Source organism: Dasypus novemcinctus, chromosome 20 (assembly GCF_030445035.2).
Source record: "Dasypus novemcinctus isolate mDasNov1 chromosome 20, mDasNov1.1.hap2, whole genome shotgun sequence".
In the NCBI taxonomy this organism is placed as follows: domain Eukaryota; kingdom Metazoa; phylum Chordata; class Mammalia; order Cingulata; family Dasypodidae; genus Dasypus; species Dasypus novemcinctus.
This window is the reverse complement of record NC_080692.1, coordinates 31,384,571-31,403,493: the sequence shown is the minus strand read 5'-3', so window position 1 is coordinate 31,403,493 and position 18,923 is coordinate 31,384,571. Positions and strand designations below refer to the sequence as shown.

Here is an 18,923-nt window from a genome sequence, read left to right as displayed (position 1 = left end):
TCAATTTTTTCTTACATGTTTTTGGGACATTATATCTAACACATCAATGCCAAACCTAAGGTAACCTGGATTTTCTATTATGTTGTCTTCTACAAGATTTACGGTTTTACTTTTCATATTTAGCTCTATGTTCCATTTTGAGTTGATTTTTTTGAGAGCTGTAAAGTCTAAGTTGAAGGGTATAGGATCCAGCAATTGTGCTCCTAGGCACTTACATAAAGGAGTTGAAAAGTTATGTCCACACAAACTTGCATATGATGTTTGTAGCAGCTTTATTCATAATTACTTCAAATTGGAAGCAACCAAAATCCCCTCCCACAGCAGAATGAATAAACAAACTGTGACATACCCATGAAAATGGAATATTATTTAGTGATAAAAAGAAGTGAGTTATCAAGGTGCAAAAAGACATGGATGGCACATTGCTAAATGAAAGAAGCCAGTCTGAAAAGGGCATGCACTGTATGATTCCAGCTTTATAACATTGTGTAAAAGACAAAACTATAGAGACAGTAAAAAGATGAGGGTTTCCAGGGGGAAAAGGGAAGGGAAAGGTTTTGAGTTCCGGGTGGCTAATTTTCTAGTCCATGCAGTTTACTTCTACAGTCGCTCTTCGGCTTTTTGTGGCAGGTTTATCCATCAATGACCTCTTCCAAATACTAATGTAATAGAGAAGTCATTTTGAGCATAATTTCTTTTTTAGACAAGAGATCTTAAAGCATACTTCTCACAGATAAAGTATTTCCAGTTACTGCAGTTAGCTTGAAAAAGCTCCTTGTCTTTGAGGTATCCACAGACGTTGTTAGTTGACTGGGTCTTCTGAAATGACCACCTGTAGAAGTCAGTGTTAATCAGCGGTTAGATATGGGGCTTACATGATGTCACCATGGGTAACTTGTAAGAGGTGCATAGTTTTATGTTTTGGTTTGTTTTGTTTTAATCTGGCACCTTCCTGTGGTGGTTTCATGCTCCTCCTTCAACAATGTGGCTCCTTTCTCTTAAAGAGAATGTGAATGTATTTTCAAGGAAAAGCATAAACAAAACACAGACATGCAATGATAGGAACTAATTTAGTCTCTTTCCTGACTCTTAATCCTCAAAATATGAAGACACCTGACTCTGTTCACCAATCCCTGTGTTCCCTTCTGAAGAGCTTTGTATGGCGATTGCTTAAAAATTACTTCAGTCTCTTTCCCTTAGAGCTCACTCCCTAGCGATAAAGTGAAATAAAGGGAATCTACTTACTTTTATTAATTCAGTGTTCAGTCACATTTACATTTTGGTGTGAATTTGCTAGAAGATGATGATTAGATGTGGGGCTAAGAAGGGACAAAATTTAGAAACCATGAAGCTACAGTTAAGCAACTTGATTTTGATTCAGTTAGGAGACTGTGGAATTATCATAGGTTATCTTGGAGGAATCCTAAGGTATAAAATAAAATAAGCCATTTGAATTCCCTCGTTTTCCATTCTCTTATAACATTTAACCAAAGACTTACAGGTCAGGAGAAGGAGAAGAGCCATCTTGCCAAAGCCAAGGTCCATTGAGTCCATTCTGAGATAGTCCCACCCAATAGCTATTGTCCCTTTTGATCTTCTTCAATGTGCCAGTGATAAAATCCTATAAGAAACAAGGCCAGATCCATGTCCTAAGAAAACATATCTACAGTTAAATATGAAATGTGACATTTTGCCTAGACAGAAATTAACGGGAACTTGAGAGCTGGAGAGAGGCTTGAAAACTTTCTCCCTGAAGACTCAACCCTTAATGGAAGGGATGCATTTTGCAGACTCTTGTCTGCAGATGGCAGTAAGGACTAGGAAAAAATAGGCAACTGGTGTAAAAATAGGTTTTTCCAATGCAGAATCCTGCAGACAGTATATGTCAATAAAGGTAAATGTTTTATTGAACCCTCATTATGAGGAGAAGTAAAGATGTCTTTGATATCATAAACCACATGGATTGTCTTCCCCAATACACATCAGTGTGAGAAGTAGTTTAGGAGAGTCTATAAGCAACTTAACTATAAGTATATTTTGCTGAAAGAAATCTTTCTAACACCTACGTGTACTTATTAGTTAATACCACTTTGCCACCAAATTTGCAGAGAACAATGAGCAAGAACTCATAATTATAATTAAGTTTGTTCAAGTTGCCTTGGTTTACTACATATTCTTAATGAACTTTTCCCTCGCTATTCTTTCAGACATTAACTTAATCCAATTACTGAAAATAGCAGTTATTCAGTCATACATTTCTTATAAGGTCGTAAATGTGTATCTGTGCTTTCTTTCTATTTCACACGTATTTATGGATAGAATAATGATTTCAGGTAGACATCTTTTGTTTGCTTGTTAAGTGATAGTAAATGCAGTGGATTTAATGTCAAATGAACATTTTATTTAGCAAATGCTTATTTTTATAGACCTAGCCATTTCATGACATTATCTCACTTTTTATGCCCCTGTTTTTTTCTGATAATTACAAGGTTAATATAGATTATTATTCTTCCTTAAAGTGTGGAAAGGACTAAATTATAAATAGTTACATTTAGAATGTATGTAGATTGTGGAGTAGATTAGCATGATACAAGATGTTATTCTATCCTCCTGACTCCCATTTTTTTTTAACTAGCAAAGTACAGGGAAATAATATATTCTTCTTTCTTTCTATACAAGTACCCTACTTTTTTGTTTCTCCATTTAAAAGGAAACATCATACTAATTCCAACTTCTTCACATTGAAATCTTTAAAAATAGAATACTGATATAGAATATTAATAAAACTTTTTCTTATGAGAATCACTGCTTTCTTTAAAAACATGCAACATAGTTTCAGAATGATGAGACTGAACGGGGTTTACCATTTCTTCTTTGCTGTCTATTTGTAAAAGCCTGGAGCTCTCTTTCCAACAATCCTCTTTACTGGAGTTCCAAATTTTCCAGTTTTCAAAAACACGGTAGCAACTTCCTCTATGCTGAATCCAGTTTGTTGGACAAGGGCTGCAGTTATGGGCTTTGAATATAAACAATTTACTTTGTTATTGTTATTATTATAAAATAGTAGTAGCATACCTCCTCAAAATGACCCCTTGCATCACCCCAATGCATCTGCACACTCCAAATGAATTGTTCACCTGAATCACCACTTACCAATTCCAGCTTCTCTGAAGCTGAATCCAGTAAAATTTGTGCACTTGTTTTCAATTTCAACAAGTCTCTAAGAATTAGTTTTATAAAATTAATTTGGAATTAACTTTTATTAATGTATAATGGCCTTCTGTATCTTCTACAAATTTTTTTGCATTTGAAGTCTGTTCCGTCCACTATTAGTATAGGTTAGCCTGCTTGTTTTTGGTTGTTATATGCATGGAGTATCTTTTTCCAAACTTTCAATTTCAGCCAGTTTGTATACCTGGGTCTAAGGTGAGAGTCTCTTGTAAGCCAGGTATGGATGGCTCATGTTTTTTTTTTTTTTTAATCCATTCTGTAAGCTTATATCTTTTGATTGGGGAGTTTAATCCATTCACATTTAATGATATTACTGTAAAGGCATTATTCCACCATTTTATCCTTTGGTTTTCATATGCATATCTAGTTTTCATATGTCTTTTCACTCTTTTTGTTATCTTTCTGCTATTCTTTCTTCTATCCTCCCCTCCAAGCCTCTCTCTCCTGTTCTTTTCTTTCAGGCTCTAAGGCTCCCTTTAATATTTCCTGCAAAGTTGTATTCTTTTTTATGAACTCTCTTAGTTTCTGTTTATTTGTGAATACTTTATACTCACCTTCATATTTGAAGGACAGTTTTGCTGGATAAAGAATTCTTGGCAGGCATGTTTCTCTTTTAGTATCCTATAGTATCATACCACTGTCTTCTTACATCCATGGTTTCTAATGAGAAATCTAAGTCATACTGGGCAGCCCTTATATGTGATGGCTTGCTTTTCCCTTGCTGCTCTTGGAATTTTCTCTTTATCTTTGATATTTGGCATTCTGAGTAGTATGTGTCTTGGAGTGGGTCTCTTCAGATTTATTCTGACTGGGGTGCCCTGCTGTTCTCAAACATGTAAGTTCATTTCTTTTGCGAGAATTGACACATTTTCAGCTATTATTTCCTCAAATATTCTTTCTGCCCCTTTTCCCTTCTCTTTTTCTTCAGGAATCCCATGACACATATGTTGTTGTGTTTCATGTTGTCATTCAACTTCCTGAGCTCCCATTCAATTTTTTCCTTTCTTTTCTTTCTTCAATTTCAGCTGTTCTGTCTTCAGTATCACTTATTCTTTTCAACTGTCATTTCAAGTCTACTGTTGTATGCCTCTTATGTATTTTTTATCTCACCTGTCATGCATCTTAGTCCCATGAGCTTGGTTACTTTTCTATTCAGGTTTTCAAATTCTTATTTGTGCTTGCTTAATGTCTTCTTGATACCATTTATCTCTTTTGCTATATTGTCTTTAACTCATTAATTTGATTTTGGAAATTTGTGTGTTTATCATTATATAGTTGTTTCAAATCCTGCATCTCTTCTGGGGCTTTGATATATATTTCTCTTCTTGGGCCATGTCTTCCATTTTCTTAGTATGGCCTGTTACTTTTTGCTGAAGTCTAGGAACATCTGATTAGGATGGTGAGTTTACTCAGATGTTCAATTTCTCTCTCATAGGGATTTAGTGGTGAGAGGCTGTGTGTTACCACTGTTCTTTGAATCTTGGTTCAACCTGGGTCTTTAGATTTGTCCTTGTTAGTTGCTCAAAACTGGGTTCTGGACCCAGTAATGGGTTGCAGACCCACTTCCTAGGGCTTTGGGGAGGGAAGGTATAAAGGCCAGAAAAAAAGCCTCTTATTTATTTATTTTTAATTTCCTCACATGCCCTTCCTTGTTCCACCAGCAGATGATGTGCTTTCACAGCCCTCTCAGTTCAAGGCCTGGTGGAAGTGTGTTTGCTGCGACATGGACCAGATCAACATGATAGAGGTTCCTGTCTGGAGGCTAAGAGCCTTGTAATTCAAACTTTCTCAGAGACTGTTTTCCAATCTTTGCTGGTGGCCTCCTCCCTTTTCCTGGGTAGGAAATAATTCCACTCCCTTCTGCATCCTCAACAATCAGTCCTGGTTGGTAGAGGAGATTGAGTGGGTAGAATTTCTTTAGTCCTGGATCTCCATAGTCTCAAGCTGGCTTCCAAGGCAAATAATGGCACAGCCCTACCCAGACTGGAAGGGCTCCTGGGCCACAGCAGACCAAATTTGTGGGTCAAAATTTGAGTCAGCCTTAGGTTGTGTCCTACTCTCTCCCCTTTCCTGAGGAGGTGCATCCTCAACAATCAGTCCCAGTTAGTAGAGAGGGAGATTGAGAAGGTCAGATCTTTTTAGATGGGTGCTAGCTCCTAGGGCACATGATGGCATGGCCCCACCAAGCCTGGAAGGGATGGTAGGACACAGCAGACCGAATTTGTGGGTCAAAAGCAGAGTCAGCTTTAGGCTTTGTCCCTCCCTTTCCCCTTTCCTGAGGTGGGGGGAGGTGTGGATCCCTGGGGTTTCCTTTTTCTGTAGTTGTTGGCCCAGAGGCCTGATTATTCAAAAGAGTCTTTAGTGTGGAGGAGGGTGCTGGCAGTAGCAGCTGCCGCCTTTAACTCAGTTTTGTGGACTCAGTTCTTTTCCTTTGTCCCTCTCTCTTCTAGGTGCTGTCCAGCTTTCCCCTGGTGTCCTAAACCCTAGAAGATTTTTTTTTTCCCCAGGCCATTTCTGCTGTCCTCTAGCTATTTTTCTGGGAGAGAAGAAAATCCCATGTCTTTCTAGTCTGCCAACTTCTTGGGAGACCTCCAATTTGGGAGAGCCTTAACCCAAATCTTTTCTTTCTGTATAAAATGATCTGATTATCTCAGTTTTATCAATCATTTCTTTCTTTGAGTTTACCTCATTTAGAGTTTTCATTTTCTTACTCATTTTTCAGATCTGTGAATCTTACTGTACAATTTAGCTGGAAATTTATTAGACTAATAAATGGGTTGAGAAAGAAGCCTCAAATTGATGCTTAAATTCTTTTAAACAGGCTAAGATTTCCATATGCAGTAGAGGGCGCATACAATAAACATTAAGAAGTGATGTGAAAATATGTGGGTGAGAAATAAAATATAACTAAGAAGTAAGCTGTAATGTTTAATCAGTTTTTGTGAAACCTATCTTAGGAAAGAAGGTATTCACAAAAGAATGTTCACAAAGTGTATAAAAGAGGGACAAATAGCAAGAATTTCACCATCAGTGTCTGGCATATTCTTACAGAAGGAAAGACACTGCAACATTTGGAAATCTGATTTCTAGAAGCCCTCTTTTAGGGTCAGAAATAATTCATTCACAGTTTCCATGGCCCAGATGTCATTTGTTAAGCCTCTTTAGTGTCTCTGGTATGGAATCTATGCTGACTAGTCAGTATCCTGAACGTTGTTAAAGTTGTAGCATATATAGGATTGGCAATGACAGGTTGACAGATTGGATGTGTATGTCTACAAAATAAAATATTGTCACTGTATTCATGGCTAATGACTTGATGTTAGGCCTAACTCATCCTTTCAATAGCCCTTTCTCTCTATATATTCACTGTGCCTCTAATGATTAACAATTTTTTTGACTAAATTTCAGTAAGAAGGAGCTATGGTGGTTTTTGATCTCTGTAATTGAAGATAACTTAAATGGAATACACTATAGGAAAGTTCATTCTCTAAACTGTATCTATAAGAATTATTTGATGTTAACTAAGTAATCATACCATACTTTGACAAACCATAGAATAAGTAAAATATTTTGGATTGAAAATGCTCATAAGGGATTAGAGATAAAACTAAATTAACTTTATATGATTTTTTAAAAATATCTGAATTTTGCATTTCATTATAATGGAAAATATTTTAATTTTCAAAATGAATTTTCTGCTCAAAGATCTATCTAAATTTGAATCTAAAGCAATGTCTAAACTAGACATACTGAGAAATTTGGAGCCAGAATTAAAGATACACTTATAAACTGGGATGATTGGATTAAAACACAGAATGTTGTTTTTTAACATTTTAACTTACTAATCACACCTATTTCAGTTTGGCATTTGATGGTATATTTTCTTCCTCCATTTCTTGGTACCTCAGCATTTTCAACATGGTTATTAGGAGATATGAATTGAGGAGTGCATCCAAATTATCACTCTCCTGCTAGAAAATCCTGAGTTTGCAAAGAGTAAAAGACTTGAGTCACTGTTTCTTGTAAGGAATTGTTGCATTACTTTGCATCTGCACAATGGAAACTGATTTTACATCAATTACCTGAAACAGAGTTTTGCATCAAGGTCTGAAGCTCTTTCTCCTGAAGGTCATGGCCCCTCCTGCATTGTGTAAAGTTTAACAATGCTGTGTCCTGTTGGATGAGTTTTTCTTGCTGCTGCTTTACAATAGCAGATACCTGGAACACTTCCAATAGTAACAATCATTCCTAATAAAATACTGATGTATAGGGGAGAAAAAAGCACCAAATCTTTCAACACAGACAAAAGACAACTACAAATTACTGATTATTCTTGTCACTTGAGTTTGCATTAGTTTACGTTTTTTTCAAAAATCAAAAGCTATAAAGAATATACAGCAGAAAGCCTCCATGACCTCCAAACTCTTGTTTCCTTATTCACCCTATTGTACTGTTGAGGGAATCCCCTGCACCTCCCGTCTATCCCGCTATGCAATGCTGGTACAGGCTGCCTTCTGATAATGCAGCCCTTGTGTGTGTGTGTGTGCTGTGAGCTGCAGGGTGCACACCTGTAAGAGCTTGATTGTTTGAGCCAGCAGCCTAATCTGGACTAGAGCTGTTGCCTCAGACTGTGTCCATTTATTGCAAGATAACCAGCAAAATTTGCTTCTGTACTCCCGCCAACTTCCCACCAGCCTCCCTATATAAACCTCTGAAAACTGTAGCGGGGGGCCCCAGAATTTGGAGATTGAACTCTCCTCTGGGTCCACGCACACAGTAAAACTTCATTTCTCCATCTCTCCGAATGTCGCTGGGGTTTCTCGGCAAAACCTGAACCCCTTTTGCAACACTACTCCCTCAAAGTAGCGAGGTTTATCAATTTCTTTTCTGTCCTTTCAGAGGTATTTTGAATTTTACAAACAAATTAATATAAAATATCTTCCATCCCACTTATACAAATGGTAATAATCTATAAACATTTCTGTTTTATTTTATCACTAAAATGTATTTTGGATATAGTTCCAATTCAGCACATAAAGAATTTTCTCTTGCTTTTACATTGAGTCATGTGATTCTATTGTATGGCTGGATCATGCTTTATCTTATCAGTCCTCCATTGACATTTGGACTATTTCCAATCTTTTAGTATTATAAAAATAAATGCTCTAATAAAGAACTTAGATCACACAATTTCACACATGTGTAAGTATGTTTGTAAGACAAGTTGCTAGGTCAAAGTTTATGTGTACTTAAACTGTGTTAGATTATCCCAAATTACCCTCTCTATAATGCTGTTGCAAATGGTATGTTGATATAATTTTCATTTGCATTTCTCTTTCTATGATTGAAGTTGAATATCTTTATATACATATAAATAATTGTTCTACTTCCTTTTCTATGACGTATATGATTATATTCTTTGTAATTTTCTAGTTAGGTATCTAGTTTTTCCTTATTGATTTAAAGGAGTTCCTTATTGTGCTATAAGCATTAATTCCAACAGACCTGGAATTAGCCTGAGAAGTTTTGCTAATGTTCCAGCTGGTGCTGACCCCAGGTTGAAGCTTGAAACATACTAATTACAAATGAAGCTTTGTAATCATGGGTCTGAGGATTTTCAGAGCAGATTGTACCAGCCAGTCAATATTGTTTGTTGATAGCAGTGGGACTGATGATTTGTTCCTAGCTAGGATATGCTTGTGTGACCAGTAAAATGAAATCCCCAGCCAAGACTCCATTTTGTGGCTCCCAGATCCAAGGTATTGTTTGTCCATGTCAGTGGTTCTGATTCAAGACAAAAATTTGTCCTGATAGGGCACTTACAGAGGAAGGAAAGGGTGCCTGGACTCTGCCTTTCCAGACTCCTTTCTGAGAGACAGGCTTTAGCTATGATGCCTATCCTTAGAGGTGTAGTTAAAATATATCCTTTTTCTGTAATAAATGGTAGGTTTGTAAGCATCATCTTTTGGGTCCACTGAGAGTCTTTAGCTACCAGCTCTGTTTATTAGACACTGACATATTGGTAAAGAAAGTTCTTTGTATCATATGAGTTACAGTGCTTTTTTTCAGTTTGTCTTTTGACTTTGTTTAATGGTAGTTTATCCCACACCAATCGGATATTTACTTAGAGTCATTTTTAGTAAAAGAGTTTTATACTTGAGATTATAGAAAAGTTTTTCCATGGTTTCTTCCAATACTCTTTAAGATAGATATTTACAATATATAATTTGATGTAGCTGGCATTTATTTTGCTTTTTATGTAGCTGAATTTATTTTGTTGTAAATGATGAGACATGACTTCAACATTTTCCCAGCCCATGAGCAAATAAATTCCCATTGTTTAGCCTGTTCATTTCATGGTATTTGCTTAAGCAGCCTAGGAAAATAAAATCAGATTTTGAACCAAGAGTGAGGTGCTGTTATTACAAATACCAAAAATATGGAAGCAGCTTTGAAATTAGCTAGAGGAATTGTGAGGGGCTTGATAGAAAATGCATAGAGTGCTTTGAAATTGTTGGTAGAAATATGATGCTAGTGGTATTTCCAATGAGGCTTTAAAAGGAAATGATGAATGTGTTTCTGGAAACTGGAGGAAAGGCAACCCTTGTTTTAAAGGGGCAGAGAACTTGGCAAAATTGAGGTCTGATGTTATATGGAAGGCAGAACTTGAGAGTGATGAGCTTGGATATTTAGCTGAGGAGATTTCTAAGCTAAGTATAAAAGGTATAGACTGGTTTCTCTTTGCAGCTTATAGTAAACTGTGAAAGGAAAGGGATAAACTGAGAATCGAACTCCTGGGTACAATGAAACCAGAAACTGATGGTTTGGGAAATTCTGAGCTTCTGGAAAGAGAGTCCCAGAGAACAATGCTCCATGTGAGGGTTTAACTAAGCATGGGAACAGCCAGTCATTTCAGTGGAACTCAGGACTGGACGTGTGGCAATCCAGGAAGGAACTGTGTAAGGTACTCCTGCCTGATGGTTTGGACCCCTGTGTACTACATGTAAAACCAACAAGGTTCTTGCATAATTTGTATGAACAGAACCACTGCCAACCCGTACTACAAGGGACAGAGAAAGGACAAATTGAAAGAAAAATCGTTTCAAGTGCAGAACCATGGAAGCTGAGGTCTGGACCAAAGATATCTTCTTGGGCCAAGAGAGAAGGCCCACCCATGTGTGTGGAAAGCATGAATCTCCCCTGGCCTTCTGCCTCATTGTTCAAGAAGAGTGGTGTGACCCCTATGCTCAGAGAGGGTGGGGCCTGAGCCCTGGGGACTGCAAGGAGTCCAGCCAACACTTCAGTGCTCTGAGAGGGTGGAGACTCTGCCCAAGCATGTGTGGAAAGCTTTGCCACTATCTGGATGCTTGGAGAGGGTGGAACCTTCACCCCAGTGTTCCAGGAGAGCATGGCTGCTGGGCAAGCACTTGGAATGGGTGGGATTGCTGCTTTATCAGGCCTGAAGGATTGAACATTATTCCATAGATGACTCTCAGACCATGAAACTTAATGGAGCATACACTGCTGGGTTTTGGAATTGTTTGGAACTGTAACACTTGTTTTCCTTCCAATTTCTTCCTATGGGATTGGGAATGTTTATCCTGTGCCTGTCCCTCCATTGCATATATGAAGTAGATAACTTGTTCTCTAGGTTTCACAGTTCCACAGACAGATGAGAATTGTGCCCCAGGACAGATCATACCTTAATGGATTTTGGTGAGACTTGAACTAAACATTGTTTCTGAAATGACTTAAGGGTTTGGGGATATTGTGATGGAATGAATGTATTTTGCATGTAGAAAGAACATGTCTCTTTGGGGTGGAGTGCGGTGGATTGAACCAGTATGTACCCCAGAAAAGCATGTTCTTAAATTCAATCCATCTATATGGGTGTGAACCCATTGTAAACAGAACCTTTTGATGAGATTACTTAAGTTAAGGTATTACCTGTCTCAAGTAGGATAGGTCTTAATCCTATTACTAGAATCCTATAAAGCAGAATGAAATTCAGACTGAAGGAGAGAAAGCCACAGGAAGCAAGAAGGTGAAACAGAATCCAGGAGAGAAGGAAGAGACCAAGAAATACTGCTATGTTCTTTGCCATGTGATCAGAGAACCAAGGATCCTGGGAGCCAGCCCCAGAATGCTACAGTTTTATAGTTTTACATTTAAATCTGTAATCCCTTTGTGGTTAATTTTTTAAATAAGATGGGAGATTTAGGAATTTTTTCTATGATTGGCCAATTTCTCTAGCACAATTTGTTGAAAACACTATCCTCTATTGACCTGATTATGTACCTATGTCATTTGTATGGGTCTATTTCTGCATACTCTATTCTGTTATTGATGTATATGTCCATTCTTTCACCAAAACCACACAGTTTTGGTTAATGCAGGCATATAATAAGTTTTGAAATCATGCACATTTGATTAATTTTTGCATGATATATAATTTTTTCCAAACTTTTACTTTCAACATTCCTATAATATCTTTTAAGTAAGTTTCTTGTAGGCAGCATGTAGTTTGGTCAGGCTTTTAAATGACTCTGCCAATCTCTGTTTTTAAATTCATGCACTTAGTCCATTAACATTTCACTTCATTTATGATAGGTTAGGGCTTAAGTCTGCTCTTTTAATTTTTTTGTTTCATTTGTTCAATTTTCCACATCTCTGTTTTCTTCTCCCTGCCTTCTAGTGTTTACTTGAACATTTTTTAGAATTCCATTTTGATTTAATGATGGTATTTTTTGAGTGTATCTTTTTATATTGCTTTTTTAGTGGTTACTATAGATAACAGTAACGTAATTGGGCCTTGGATATAGGTGATTTATATGCAAGAACTTTCAAAGATGATCATACGATTTTTAAAAACAGCATGGGTTGGAATAGAAAAATCCTATGTTATTTTAAATCTAAGGGATAAAGGGGGAGGGGTGTGTGTGCCAAGATAATGCTTGCTTTTCTGTTCCTTTCTTGTCTTAAGCAAAGAAGAGAGATATATTTAAGGGAAAAGATTTGAATGCCTTATGGCACACAATGAAGGCTAAGGGACTATGCCAACTGCATTTACAGTGCAGAAGGAGTTTAATAGAGAGCTACATACTTGGATAAAATCAAGTTTATGGTGTATTAATAATCAGTAGGTTGCAGTTATTAAATAGACATGTTGTCATAAAAGAGGAGATAAAGGCACCAAGGAACTCAATTAGTGATTTAAAAAGAAAAAAAAATAAAAACTGCTTATGTCAACCAGATGTTAAGGAATAAGAGCAGACCTTTTAGAAAAAAGTAGAAAATAGAGAATAAAAAGACAGAACTGTAAAATGATTTTCATTTTTAACCACAAGAGGGCAGTAACCAAGATCACAAAAGATGTGTTAACTTCCTTTATAATAACTGCACTAGTCAAAATCCACTCCTTGCACGTTGTCACTTCAAAGTATAGATTATTTTAAAAGTGCAAATGAGCATATTAACCAAGGTTGTTCTCCATGACATTGAGTTAGCGCTCCCTCAAAGAGAGCATTGGGTACAATCTGGTTCTGCTCCCAATGAAGAATATTGCCATGAAGGGGAGGAATGTAATTTTATGTAAAAAGAACAGTATGTATCTGCCTGTTGTTTGTCTTCCTGTTAACTGGACGTGTCAATTTACATGATAAAACATTTAATTACTTATCTACATATTCTGACCTACTTTATTCATCAACAATGCCAGAAATCAAAAGATATGGACTGCAAAGAGCTAATGTTCATGCTCTGTTCCTCTCTCTATGGTTCAAGCAACCTAGGCTGCCAGCTGTTTATATATTTCCCTCTTCTTAGCTAGGTTGAAGCTACCCAGAGTGGTGATGTGTGATTTTATCCTATTAAGGATCTGGAATATTTAGAAGCTGAAAAATTAGAATTTTATTTTACCAATTTGAAGTAGAACTCTGAAATTTCAAAGTTTGATGAATTTTTTCTATATTAGATATGTTTTAGAGTACATTGTTTCTTTGTTTATATGCTATCTAAAGAAGTAAAATTAAACTGGAGAAAGTGAAATGAGACTTGCTGTTAGAGTTTCTTCCTAAATAGGAAAAAAAAAGTGCTGCATTTTTATTGTCTTATGTTGCAATCAATGTGTAAAATGGGGAATACAGATTTAAAAATGTAATTACCTGGAGAATTTAAGGCAGAACATTTTAAAGCCCAAGAAAATACAAGTATTTAGTATAGATGCTATACCTAATTGATGAATTAGCAAGATTAAAAAGAACAATAAATAAAAAAGAAGTAAATCTGATTTCTTAAAAAAAGATTTTGCAACCTTAAAGTTGTTTTTAATAGAAAAGCAGTTAGCATAAGAAATCTGGTTAAAAAATAAGCACAGCACCACAAATTACTTCTGCTTACATTTAAAACCATCACTCAAGTAACTATTGTTAACATTTTTGTACATATCTATTGAGACTTTATATAGAGAAATAAATAAATATATGTTTGCATAGCTTATATATTTTAAATAAAATATAAATGTTATAAAACTGGGTTTTTCTATAAATGACAGATCTTAATTTGCTTCTTTCATAGGAAAATATTATATAACCATATTTCTATGTCAATAACAATAATTCTAAAAGACTCCTCTAAATTACTACATTGCATTATTTTATAAAAATGTAGTGTGATTAATTTTATCAGTTCTGTTGTCAGATATGCATATTAAACTTACTTTTAGTGATCTATAAGAATAATTTATAAGTAGCACATTTGTAAGTTTCGTGTAATGATACTTTTAAATATGAAGATATTGTTTTACATTAACTGCTGTTTGTCAGAAATAGGTCCCTGTTCTTAAAAATAAAAGGCATTTGAAGTGTAAACATTGACATTTCTCTTACAAAGTTTTCACGAAGAGAATTGGATTTTCATTATTGATTAAAATAGATCATTTTTAAAAATCAAACATGTTAAAAATCAAACATGATTTTTATGACTCAGATCTTATTGACTACTAGGTGATCTGGAACTAATGATCAGTTTTTTAGTATAAAGTTTAAAGGGAGAAGCCGCTTCCTATTCAACAAAACTTTGGACTTTGTTAAAAAAGCAATAAGTGATAAGAATGTGTTTTCACTGGGCATCTAGTTATTCTCAAAAGATTACTCTAAGAACTATCAGGAAAATAAAACTCATAGCATTACATGAACAAGATCAAGCATTCTGTATTTGGTGGAAGCAAATTTGAACACTTCTCTTCCTCATTCTCAGACCTCATAAGTTTTTTCCAACCTCCTAAATAGAAAAGTGATTTTCCAAGGCATAAAAAAAAGGGAAATCACCTGGACAATAACCTTCCTCTCTATCTTTCTAAGTGTACTGCTTCATGCTAGCATGTGTAATAATAGAGGTTCAACGTCCTTTTCCTGGAACCTGTAGCTTTGTAATGGTTATTTTCATATAAAATTTTCATTTGTCAGATATGGAAACATGTCTCCATTTTGAACTTAAGGTAATAAAGAAATAGAGTTAAATATGGTCCAAATAAAGTTCTCAGGCTTTCATTAAGTATTTTAAATTGTACTTTGTGTAATATTAAAAGAAACACTCATTAAATAATCTGCATAAATCAAATTCAGAATAAAATATATTAATAATTTGTTTCTAGGGAAACGGACTTTGGCCCAGTGGTTAGGGCGTCCGTCTACCACATGGGAGGTCCGCGGTTCAAGCCCCGGGCCTCCTTGACCCGTGTGGAGCTGGCCCAAGCGCAGTGCTGATGCGCAAGGAGTGCCATGCTACATAGGGGTGTCCCCCGCGTAAGGGAGCCCCACGCGCAAGGAGTGCACCCATAAGGAGAGCCGCCCAGCGCAAAGGAGGGAGCAGCCTGCCGAGGAATGGCGCCGCCCACACTTCCCATGCCGCTGAAGACAACAGAAGTGGACAAAGAAACAAGACGCAGCAAAAAGACACAGAAAACAGACAACCGGGGGAGGGGAGGGGAATTAAATAAAATAAAAAATAAATCTTTAAAATAATAATAATAATAATAATAATAATAATAATAATTTGTTTCTAATATATATTTCTAATTGTGTTTCTAACATATTAGAAATGAAAGACCATATTCTGAAATATTTCAAAATGCTTGCTTTGGCATGCTATCATGACCCATACATTGAATTAGAATGTAAGTAATTATCTGCATTGTTTCTCCCAAACAGACTTGCGGTATTGGACATGATTTCTATTATACAACACGCATTGAGAGGTATCAGCAGCATTGACATTTAAATCAAATAAGTGTCCTATAATTTAAATTAGGAGGCCATTATTTTATATCATTTATAGGCATCCAGATATTTCTTAGTTGATTTATTCATCCATTTTTAAATAACAAAACTTTATCTATAATGACACAGGCATATATTCAATTACATATGAAGTTATGCATAGTATATAATACATAATGTATGTATATATTTTTCACAGTATCTTGCTGTACTTACACTTGATGCCCAAGAAAATGGAGGATGCAAATGAGCCAATGCAGAATATACATGAAATCACCACCACAAGACACCACGTTCCTACACATGGAACAGGGACAATGAAGTTGAGTTAGAGAAAGTAGGTGGAAGGGATAGAGAGAGTAAGATAAGACTGAGTAAAAGAAGGAATGCAATATTAAGCACTTCTAATCAGAGAATTGTTGAGGCCTGAAATTTGTAACTGCAAGAGGGAAAATGGGAACCTTTGTTTAAAGTCTTTGAATTTCAAATTATATCTTGTAATACCTTTGATTTGGAAAAATGCCAGAATGAACATGTTTAATTACGCTACTCTTCTTATCTCATCTTTACATATGATGCCAAATTCTAACTAATTAGTTACATGTGTTCTTTCCCAAAATTTCTTTTAGGTACTATTACAAGCCAAGTAACAAGCTTTCATATTTGAGAGCAAGAACGCTAACTTTTACAAAAATAAGGATGTGTGATTATTATATTCTTAACACTAATCAGAGATAGACTGGATTTATCCTTGGATATTATAGTAAGTTGAATAATGCCTACCCCAAATGTGATGTCCTAATATCCAGAACCTGTAAATATTACCTCATGTGTCAAAGGGACTTTTCAAATGTAACTGAGTTAAGGATTTTGGAATGAGGGATTATCCGACCCTGATAAGACAGAGGCAGAAGATGAGAGGGACAGAAGGTGATGTGAGGCTAGAAGCAGAGAGAAATCTGAAGATGCTGCACTGTTGGCTTTGAAAACTGAGAAAGGGACATGAGCCAAGGAAAGCAAGGAATTCAGCTGTAAAATGTGGAAAAGACAAGGAAAGTGTTTCTCTTCTAGAGGCTTCCGAGTGAATGCAGCTTTGCCAAAACATTGTTTTCAGCCTAGTGAAGTCAGTTTTGACTTCTGACCTCCAGTTTGTAAAATAATAAATTTGTGTTATTTGTAGACCCTAAATTTATGGTAATTTGTTACATCAGCAATGGGAAACTAATTTAAATATTAAATAATAAAGATAGAACTGATCAGTACAGCAGGCAGCTCCAGGCCAATGAGATTTTGCTAGTTTTTCAGCTTTCTATCTCTGTTTATTTCTTAGGGTTTATCAGAACTCTCTAAGGTCTTTTATGCAAGTACTGTATTTGAGTTAAACAATTTTTAAAATAGTAAAAATACATGATTTTGTTCTCTTTTTCTGAAAACTCAGGAATTCATTGTCTTTTCCAGAAAACAGAAATAAGTAGTATCAAATATTTTTCAAGTCCATTGCTCTTTCCCTTTTTCCTCTCCATGGATTCCTCTTCTCATTCTTCTATACACTACCATGCATTATTATAATACCCTTAATGGATTATCCCACAATAGAAAAACCATCTTGGGCCCATCATTGAATCGGGAAACAAAACATAACCTGCAATGTCTTAGACTAAATCATCAGAATTGATTACCTGAACATTTGGTGGAAGGCAGGATTTTCTCATAATGATTTGGTGTTGGGTTATCCCACTGCAAAGAGGTATATGTTTCTTCCTCCTGCATGTCTGAGATGCTGTAATATATAAGGCCAACAGCAGAGATTGAAGCAAATAATTTCTCTTGAGGTTGGGAGTAAGTTGGTGGAAGAACTGAAATTGGCTACTTTTTCACACTAGTGGGAAAATGTGTTTTGATTTAAGGAGTATAGATGCCTCTTCATCCAGAAAGTGGAAGTTTATAAAGTTTAAGCTAAATCACAGTTTGGTAAAGGAGGAAATGAGAAAAAAAGTGATGTCAAAACGATCAATAATAAAACATGCTATTGCTCTATTTTTCAAAATGTAGCAGGTGTTGAAGGTAATAGTACTGGATTTCAGTTAAGAATAAAGGGATAGAAACACAAAGAGTGACCTTGTGGTTGGTATAGACATGCAACATGAGGTTAAACTAGATAATGAAGTGGTGAGGATAGGGCACGTTGGGCAACCAGTGTGTAACGACTTGGAAATCACTGTAGTCTTAAACAAGAAAGCAAGAGGGAATGCATCCCTTAAATAAATTTATATATTCTTTGTTAGTTAGGGTACCGCTAGTTCCTGTGACAAGTAAGCCTCAAAATAACAGTCATTTAGCATGATAAAAGTTCATTATTTTCTTTCATAGCATTTTAACTCTAATAATCCCAGTCACTGTGTAGATTTCTTTCAAGTAGGGCCCTGCCTCCTTCCATCTTGTAAGATATTAGAGTTCTCTGCTTCTAGCCAATGAAGGGGAAAAGAGAAGGTGGAGGATCCACATGTGCTTCTTCAAGGCCATAGCCTAGAAGTGGCACATATCACATCTAGGTCCAAACCAAGGCTCATATTTGGATATAAAGATTGGGCCCACAAAATTTAATCTCTGCCTTGGAAGCAAGTGCTCAATGACAGCTTTACTCTAGAAAGGAAATGTGAATTATTTAGTGGACAGATGGTCATTGCTACCCCACTCTGTGACTACAGCTTCCATATTGAGAAATCTGATACTTTAATCACATTTGTATTTTGCCATATGTCCTTATGGCCAAAGGTCATGTTTCAGTAATGTATAGTTTGCAAATCACAGTAATCGGCAAAATTGCAATATTCTCTTTGGTTTCATTCTCACTATAGCAATCGTTGTTGTCTTTAACAGTCAAGATCCCAGAAGGAAACAAATAGCCCACTCAAAGGGTAATCTAAGGTCATTGTGGAAGTTTGATATTATTTATGAATTCCAAAAAAGATATGTGATTATGTTTGTAAACTAGTCTGTTCCTCTGGGCATTCCTTTGATTGTATTAAATTCAGAGTTTTCACTTTTACTTTATTAAATTAAGATTAGGGCTTTGATTTGGCTATGTCAGTAGGATATTTAGTCTCTGCCCCCTTAGTGGGCAGACACTCACACAGAAAATGACTCCACAGAGGAGAAAGTTTAGTTTAGATGCTGGAACCAGAGAGAGAGAGCTGAGCCATTCACCTGATAGTTTGCAGCTGGCCTGATGGAGAGAGCAGAGCAGCTGAGCCTGGAAAGAGTCTATTCATGGGAAGAGAAACAAGCCTTATCTCAACCTCTAGCTGAAATTCAAAGAAGCTGGGACCATGGAACCCTAAGAGGAAGAAGAAGGCTGAACCCTTGCAGAGACCAGCAGTCATCTGACTCCAACATGTAAAAATAGACTTTGGT

The 18,923-nt window shown here is 36.1% G+C and overlaps 1 protein-coding gene across 1 annotated transcript; it reads right to left on the bottom strand.

The window, feature by feature from the left end:
* Positions 1-260: 260 nt before the first annotated feature.
* On the bottom strand, positions 261-17,287 carry CLEC9A (C-type lectin domain containing 9A). Its single transcript, XM_004451200.2, has 6 exons — positions 17,189-17,287; positions 15,726-15,806; positions 7,314-7,457; positions 2,865-3,016; positions 1,500-1,621; positions 261-832 (listed from the first exon to the last, which is right to left on the bottom strand). Exons 1-6 carry the CDS (start codon positions 17,277-17,279, stop codon positions 700-702), a joined length of 723 nt encoding a protein of 240 aa, XP_004451257.1. The 5' UTR covers positions 17,280-17,287; the 3' UTR covers positions 261-699.
* Between the last annotated feature and the right edge of the window lie 1,636 nt (positions 17,288-18,923).

Excerpts from the sequence above, each read along its gene's own strand:
- CLEC9A (XM_004451200.2), bottom strand. The coding sequence starts at position 17,279 with ATGCAGGAGGAAGAAACATATACCTCTTTGCAGTGGGATAACCCAACA. Across the intron at positions 7,458-15,725 it reads CATTTTCTTGGGCATCAAGT|TGTTCCAGGTATCTGCTATT; the intron begins GTAAGTACAGCA and ends TACTATTGGAAG. Across the intron at positions 3,017-7,313 it reads GATGCAAAACTCTGTTTCAG|CCCATAACTGCAGCCCTTGT; the intron begins GTAATTGATGTA and ends TTATATTCAAAG.